Below are 8,552 nucleotides of genomic sequence, written 5' to 3' on the forward strand. Positions count from 1 at the left end.
GACTCTCTTTCTCTTTCTTCTATTTTTTAACCCGTTCTCTCCGGGGAAGGAAGTCCATGGCCCACTTCTCTGCTGCTTTGCGTGTTTTGACTATAGACCAGAAGGAGAGAGAAAAGCCAAGTTTGAGTGTCATCTTTCAAGATATACTCTTGAAGAACGCAGACCCATATCCCTCTCCTTTCCATGCCCCTCTCTCTTTCTTTTTTAATACATCATTCACTGCATAACAACATACAAATCTCATCTTTTCTCTCTATTCCTCTTATCAAGCATGTCTGTTTTGTTGAGGAAGAAAGAAGACTAAAAACAGTGCCTTTCTTGAGACTCTCTTTGATTAATCCACTCCTCTCACTCTCCTTTCCTCTCCTCCCAGCTCAAACCATCATGCCCTTCTATAGGTTCTCTGCAAGTGAAGGAAAGGAAGCAAGATCCACTTCAAAAATTTACATATCCAATTGAGTTTAACTTTACAACAGTATAACTACTGGGAATTTCATCTGGAGTCTTGCAGAAGAATTCCTCATCATCTCATCATGTTTGTGGAATCTTCTTCCATGTCAGTTCCTGACCTTTCTTTGCACATTAGCCCTCCTAATGCTGCTCCTTCGTCTGACACAGGATTTGATCTTTGGAGACGGCAGGAGGATTTGAGGTCAAACAGTGATAGTCCAGTGAAGACAGACTCTCAGGCTTACCCAGAGCTTTCACTAGCAAACCCAAGAAATGGGTTAGGAGTTGAAGGCAACTGGGGGAGAAACTTCACTAGAGGAAATGGAAAAGACGAAGTTGCAGTTCGTCAAGGGCAGCCACAGCTTCATCATCTTAACAGTAACTGGATTAATCAGATAAACGATGGTGTATTACTCCATGATATCCCAGATGGGTTGAGACCCATAAAAGGGATCCCAGTGTATCACAACCGTTCATTCCCTTTCATGGCTTCTGATAGTTCAAGAGAGAAGGATCCCAAGTGTCTCTACCCAGTGTCCTCTTATTCTTCTTGGTCATCATCTGCTTCTCCTACTTCTAACTTTCAGCCAGGGGGTTTAGACCCCATGGCTATATTAAGCTCTGGATTAAATTCTTCTTCTCCGTCCCCAGCTTATCGAGTTGCGGCTTTGTCGAGGTTTAATGGCTTGTCTTCAGATTCATTCAAATCTAACCAACTGCAGCATCAGTATTACAACAACCACCACCATCACCACCACAACCAATATGGAATGGGACCTTCAGAGGCTTCTCATGGAATGATTAGGTCAAGATTTATGCCAAAGCTACCGGCGAAAAGGAGTATGAGGGCACCTCGAATGCGTTGGACAACCACACTTCATGCCCGTTTTGTTCATGCTGTGGAGCTCCTCGGGGGCCATGAAAGTAGGATTTCTGTTCTTACCACCTCTTTCTTTCTTTGATTACAGGAAGCAAAGGAACTGTGAAGTTCCCTCCTTGGGCATGGCCTTTACAACCCCTCTGATATATTTCTCAGTTTTATGTAATTTAGATAAGCTATTAGATCTTGGGTCTTTGCATCTAATTCTTTAGATTTGATTTCTGTGTTTATGTTTGGTTTTCAGGGGCTACTCCGAAGTCTGTTCTTGAGCTCATGGATGTCAAGGATCTAACATTAGCTCATGTAAAGAGTCATTTACAGGTATTGAAGTAAATCTCATGGCCTTTCTTCTTCTTCTCTTGTTATTCCTCTCTCTCTCTCTCTGTGCCTCTATGGCCGGCCGGTCAGATCTTCAAAAGTTCTTCCGGCACAGTAGCCGATGAATGCAGTGAGTGAATGAATGAATGACAAATTAGTCTGATTTCTCAGACATGACAGCTTCTTGTTTTAGAGAGAGACAGATTGAGTAGAGAAAGAGTGAGTGAACAGAAATCAAAGATTAAAAGTAGCCATCATTTCTCAATAATACAGATCATTACTATCCTTACCAAACATCATCCTCGTGGTTAATGAAGAAACCCAGGAAAAAAAATATATAGAAACAGAAGAGAGAGAGAGAGAGACTGTAATAAGTGGAGAACCATTGGATTTGATTTTGGAATGGCTTTTTCTACATTTCTTTATGGTGAAAGTTTCTATTATCTTTTGGGGAAAAGAGGGCTATTTGCCCTTTCTATTTTTATTTCATTTCCTCCCCCAGCTTCTTCGCTGGTTCACGTTCCTTTACTTTCTACTCAGTCTTTGTTTCCCTTCACCTTTGCAGATGTATCGAACTGTTAAGACCACTGACAAACCTGCAGCTTCCTCAGGTAATTCGTATTGCTTTGGTTTCAGCTTCATTTTAGCAACTTCTCCATCTCTCTCTCTACCTCTCTACCAAAAATACAGCCGAAGTACATATATACGTACATATACATAAAGATACACAGATCTACATTATTATTATATTCATATTAGGGTCTTATTTGTACACAAACCCAAGCTCTTTTTCTTATGAACTTAGTACAGGAATTTTCCATTTCTAATTGTGGGCTTCTCTTGAAGGTCAATCAGATGGTTCTGGAGAAGAAGATATTGCATCAAGAACGGGCGATCTTAGATTAGATGGGCTAATCGATCAAAGAGGATTGTCAGATGGATCTGTACAGAGAGACTCAGATTACCCTTCTACCACAACTTTATGGAGCAACTCTTCAAGGTTCTTCCTCTTTCTTTCTCTCTTAAGAACTATACTTACACGTTCAGATAAGGTGGTTAAAGCCTTTTCTTTTCCCTTTTGCATGGATATGCTTAGCTTAGAAAATGTACAACACACGTCCACAAGGAAGAGTTAAAGAACTCTTTTGACAGCCTTTGCTTTTGCTGCTTCTCTTTAATGGTTTTTCTTTTCGATTATCTAAGCATATGCTATGTTTAGCTTCAATGGTTGTTAAAGAAAGCAACCAGTGCAACACTTTATCTTCCTTTCTTGTGACTGTTGACATCTCTTATATTATATATTGTTCTTACTATATTTGTTTCTCTTTTTAACATTGAAACATATGATCTTATTCTTTTCACAAGGAATATTGTATATGTGACCAAAAAGACCCATTCTTCCTTTAATAATATTAAGAGGGGACTCGTGAATTCTTTGAAAAGTCAATAATCACTTCATAGATTATATTAGTGTAGGGATTTGATTGTCATATTGTTGACCTTTCTGATGCATTTTAATTACACAGTAAGATATAAATGAAATACTGAATAAATATATCAAACCTTTGTTTATAATCGATCAGTGTGATACTGTTTAGGACCTTTGTTTATAAAAGATTGTTTTTTGATAGCATGGAAGACATTAGAAGCCACATTGAGGGTTAATTTGGCTATTGGCTATTGTACTTCAAAAATATAAATTCTAGAAGAACCATCTTCCCACAGTTAGCTGTCAAGGTTTAGATTGCTTATCACATTTTATTACTTCTCGACAAATTAATCATGTTAGATACCAAAACTCTCTACAGGTGGTTCTAAATGTCACCAAGTTGCTGCTGCATTTAAGAATATAAATAACATGGAAGCATGAAATGCCAAGGAAAAGTTTAATTTTACTAAAAGACTACTGTATTTAAAACTATTGGAGGTCAAAATGATACTTCATGTTTGTTCTTTCTTGATTTTCATAAACCAAGCATGAAATTCCAGCATCTAAGACAATTGTTGCAGGGAATCTCTCTTCCCTGCATTATTATTTAACAGTAACACTTCGCCCAGAATTTTTTCAGTGCTGGGAAGGATGGGTCATTCTAAAGATATATTAACTGTGAACTTTGGGGAATGAAAAAAGAAAACAAAAGAGGAGTTAGGTTTTATGGTTCTGATCTGATTTTGATTCTCTTTCTAGCTACGAGGAACCAAACCCAAATATAGGGCATATAAAAGATTGTTTCTCCCATTTGATTCCTCTTCCCCCTCCTTTATACCATGTGTTTTCTGGACAAATATATTTTTATTTGGATAAAATTTTCCACCACACAGAAGGTATTTTCTCATTACAACTTCACGATGCTCTCTCCAGTCTATTTGACACCTGAGCTTAATGGAATCCCATTCACCGTGGGTGGAGGAAAACATACTAGTCTTTCCCCTACATCAACCCCACCAAATACTTTTGGTAATTATACCATTGCCACATTCCTTTCATATTTGAGCATTAATCCAGATTCACCATGACATCCATACTAAGACTGGCTCCCTTTCATCATTGTGACAAACTTTCATTTCTCATTCAAGAAGGGTGAGGATTACAAATCTACCATAAATTATACCCTTGTTTTTGCTGGTTCCATGTATTATTCCTGTGAAATTGGGTGCCAGTACTGCTTATATGAATTATTTGAGGAGGGTTTTTTGGAGTGGGATATTGTTGAATTGGGCCTTCTTGAAGGGGATTGATGCTGGATATTGTAACTGCTTTGGCGCCTTATGGCAACTTCTTTCTATATTTACTTTTTCTTCTTTCTTTTTGAAAACCAGTGTTCATTAATTGATTCTATTCCTAGTTAATGTATGCAACATAGGTAGGAGAAGAAATTTAGAGTGAGAAAAAAGATTGGCCTGAAGTCCTAGAAGCCATCCATCAGACAAAAAGTCTTAAGAACCAGAGCAAATCCATCCACTTAGACTGGTACCCCATAAATTTTCTACAAACATCAGGCCTGATATCAGTTCATACTGTACGTAGTATAGGCAGGCCAGTCGCATCACCTGTTTTGCATGATTGAATCTTAGGGAATTCAATCCATTCAAATGTAAAAAATCTGTAGATGTCATTAAAAGGATGCAAGAAAACAATATTAATATGACTTAAATAATATCTTAACTCTATTGAATAATTAATTCCTTTAGCTTTCGCAGTATTTTGCCTTCTTAGTAATAGAGAGAGCAAGAGATACATATTAGAGTAATACATTTATAAACAGCTGATTGTTGTTACCAACTTCTTTTTTGATCCTTCATCATGTATATCTATTATTTGTAACCAAGAGGGCTGTTAGTTACATAAAGGGCTGAGGATGTAACTATACTCCTCCCAATCCCTCTTCAAATCCCACCAAGCTGTCCTCTCTCTTTCTTTGATCAACCTTGCTCCCTAACTTTTCTATCTCCCTCCCACAACTGCCCCAAGCATTGTGCTCCCCTGAAAGCCCTCCTCTCACAACTCCCCTTGGCTCTACCCTTTCTACTTTGCTGTGGTCTCCTATTTCTTTGCATCTCTATTTCTCTTGCAACTGCAACGAATGCAAACAAGTCCTTTCCCTTGACTCTCCCTTCACAAACAAATTCCTCCCATTCTCCCCCAGGCACTAACCCTAGGGTTGCCACTTTACTTCATTTCTCAACTCTAAAGGGAATCAGACATCTGATAGGCAACAATGCAATATTTCTGTATGGTAACGGAATATATCTGGAATCATTTTGAAAGAGGAAGTCAATGAATCAATTGGAGCTCTCTGATGTATTCTGCTAGACAGGCATCCACTACCATGTTTTAGAGGAATACTTGGCCTTTGCTTAATCAACAGTGGAAAAAAATTTGAATGACAGATCAAGGAATCCCTATCCTTCCAGACCCTTCATTGATTACCCAAAAAGTGGGTGCTACAATCATGGAAAAAGTTAGTATAGGAAAATCTCAAAAGAAGATATCATAAGGAGCTTTAAAAAAATGGTTTGAGGAATTCTCAGTGGGTTATCTCCAGAATATATCATGAATATATCATAAACTACCAAATTAGTTGGAAATCGGATAGTCCAAAAAGGAAAGTCATAAAATCAAATGGGTTTAGCGTTGGAAGACTAGATTGATCTACCTACATATCATGTACCCAATGAAATTGGCATCTTGTATTAACATTATCCTAAATCCTATCTTAAAACTTTAGCCTTTATAAATGTCATCTTTGTTTTAGCTTCATTTCTTTTGTACAGACATTAAAAAGTAGGTGCCTTTATCCTTAACAGTCACTTGATCGTGAGTTTTTGAAGGAAAATACTTCGCATTTAAGCTGTTTCCAGGTTTCCCTAACTTCTAGTTCTATGATATACAACAACTTATGTTCAAATTTAGTTCTATGACATACAGCGTCTTATGTTCAAACCATCAATTTTTCATCCAGTGGTTTGCTTCACTACTATGATACCTATATCCTTGAATCCTACCTAAGAAGCAATGATGTATATTGAAAACTTGGGTTCATTGGTTCATTCTGACTTTTTATCTTTTATGAATAATTTTCAGTGGTAGAGAATTGTCTCTGCAAAATAACACAAGTGACATGGACTGGCAAAGACCTTCAACCTTCTTGTCTCAACAAAGACCTGGAGACCAAGTTGAGGTAATATTAGTGACCATTATAGTAACACCATTTAGTTTCAGATTCACGTCCTCATGTTAACATTTCAACTTGAACATTTAGATAACAAATCTTCATGATCACAGGAGAGCAATTTCAACAGATCAAAAAGTTTTCCAGGGTCTCATCTGGGCATCAAGAATCCTAGCTTGGAATTCACCTTAGGAAGACCTGGTTGGCACAGTGAAGAACATGATTGAAATGGTAGCAGAGACCTGTCATTCTTTTAAGTGGGCATCCCTTGATTGAATCCAGTATCTTCAAAGGTGACATAAAGGGAATATATAGATATATACACATATATGGTCACAAAACCAAAGATCTACAGAGGTATTGAGTTGGAAATTAAAGCCATATGTTACTTATCCCAAGCATGTAAAGTCTAAGCTGTATCAAACATACATCTCTCTTTTTGGGTTTTTGTAAGTGGCTGAAAGCTGCACTTTATTCTGAGCTGATATTATTCCATGTGCATGCTGAGAAGGAAGAAAAGAAGGGAATCAGTCTCAATGGTGCACTATGTGGGTTGTGTTTCTCTTTTTTAAATTAAAAAGAAAAATGTCTAATCCAATAACACTTTGAGTGTTTCTCACGAGTACCTTTGTTGGATCGATACTCGTTTGTTGGATCGAGTAAATGTGTAGGACACGTTCAGCAAAAAGACAAGCCGTCGGATCTAGATCTCGAACGAGATTTTGATCTCGACTGCTGTTTTTCAACAGTCAATATCAAAATCTCCCTTGAAATTTCGATCAAGTTGTCATTCAACGGTTCTTTTATTTTCGCAGAACAGTTAATGCGCAGAACTAAAGCGAAATGCTCCTTTGTCTTGTGAGAGTGTGAAAGCTTGACTTTTAAGAGTTGTCTAAATGAGTTTATATCATTTGTTTCATCTCAGATCACAGTTGGTAAGCGCATAAGAAAAGTAAAGTTAAATAATTGAGCTTATGTTCAAATTCATTCTGATTAAACAAAACCCTATAGAAGAAGGAAAAAAATAAAAAAAAAATAAAATAAATGAAAACAAACAAACAAACCATCTAGTGTACAAAGAGATTTGTCTACTTCAGCAAAAGAGATATGTTTCTCTATGATTGCAACTAATTGTCCTGACACCATTATTAAACTGTATTACAGAGAAAGATTGTCTGTTACACATTATTGGTAAAACCTACATAAATATTTTATCAGAACATTAGAATCCATACCCAAACAAGAAAAAGGAAAAAATGAAAAAAAAAAAAACCTTTAGAATCAACTCACCTGCACAAAACTTCCTTTTTTGCAACATTTACATCCAGGTGTCTCAGGAGGAAGAACAATGGTAATTGCACTTCTTTTGTGATATATGCAATGATGTAAAGAGAGAGAGAGGATTAGTTGGTTTTGATTAGTAAAATAGTTGCTTGCTTTACATTAACATCAGTTGCAATAATATGCAACTAATTGGTTTTAACAAAAAAGATAACTTGCTTTGTGATCTTTATTTGCACTAGTCCCTCTCACCTGAATCTTTTAAAAGAAAACTGTCTCCAAAAGTATTTATTTGCGCTAGTCCCTCTCACCTGAATCTTTTAAAAGAAAACTGTCTCCAAAAGTATTTTCTAGCTTCAATTTCAACTCTTGGCTGGGTTACAAGTTGAAACATACCTTTCAATATTCGGATATATAACAGTTGGTTGTGCAACAGTGAGAGTTTGTGCACATTTGCAGCGAACGGTTGAGACGAGATTTTGATTTTGACTGTCCATTTCTAAAATGTGTGTTTTCACATTTATGAGAAACCAACGGTCGAAATCTCGTGCACGCCACTGAAGTCCAGCTCTGTGAAAATGTGAATTATATTTTGAATCTTTTTGATACTTAATGGCATACATATTTGTTGCTTTGGGATCTGAGCAATCTGAGCTTTGGGCTGGATCTTTTTGCAATGTCAACTTTGCTTGACGCATCCATCATCCTCCCTTGGTTGAAACATCTTATCAAGTTTATAAAAAAAAAAACATCTTATCAAAATGAAATAAAAAATAAAAGAATTAGTTGAAACGTCGAACATCTCCAATTTACTTCTTTTGTTTGGATGTTTTAAGAGTCTACTTACAAACTTCCATGATTATGAGGTTTTGATCACCACATTGTTACAAATACAGACCTAACCTCTGAACTCCCCAAAAGACACAAGTTTTCGCTTTGACATGACAAAT

At 36.8% G+C, this 8,552-nt stretch overlaps 1 protein-coding gene across 2 annotated transcripts; it reads left to right on the plus strand.

The window, feature by feature from the left end:
* The first annotated feature begins 165 nt into the window (after positions 1–165).
* KAN (Homeodomain-like superfamily protein) lies at positions 166–7,004 on the plus strand. 2 transcript variants are annotated; one of them, XM_089140489.1, is made up of 6 exons: positions 166–1,374; positions 1,575–1,651; positions 2,214–2,259; positions 2,495–2,648; positions 6,234–6,330; positions 6,435–7,004. In XM_089140489.1, exons 1-6 carry the CDS (start codon positions 534–536, stop codon positions 6,546–6,548), a joined length of 1,329 nt encoding a protein of 442 aa, XP_088996615.1. In that variant the 5' UTR covers positions 166–533; the 3' UTR covers positions 6,549–7,004. The 2 variants fall into 2 exon arrangements, with proteins under 2 accessions (XP_088996615.1, XP_088996616.1); XM_089140490.1 differs by having other exon boundaries at positions 2,504–2,648.
* The last annotated feature ends 1,548 nt before the right edge of the window (positions 7,005–8,552 follow it).

The sequence above is a fragment of the Hakea prostrata genome, chromosome 11 (genome assembly GCF_041222555.1).
Source record: "Hakea prostrata isolate BN-2017 chromosome 11, UWA_Hpros_2, whole genome shotgun sequence".
NCBI classification, from domain to species: domain Eukaryota; kingdom Viridiplantae; phylum Streptophyta; class Magnoliopsida; order Proteales; family Proteaceae; genus Hakea; species Hakea prostrata.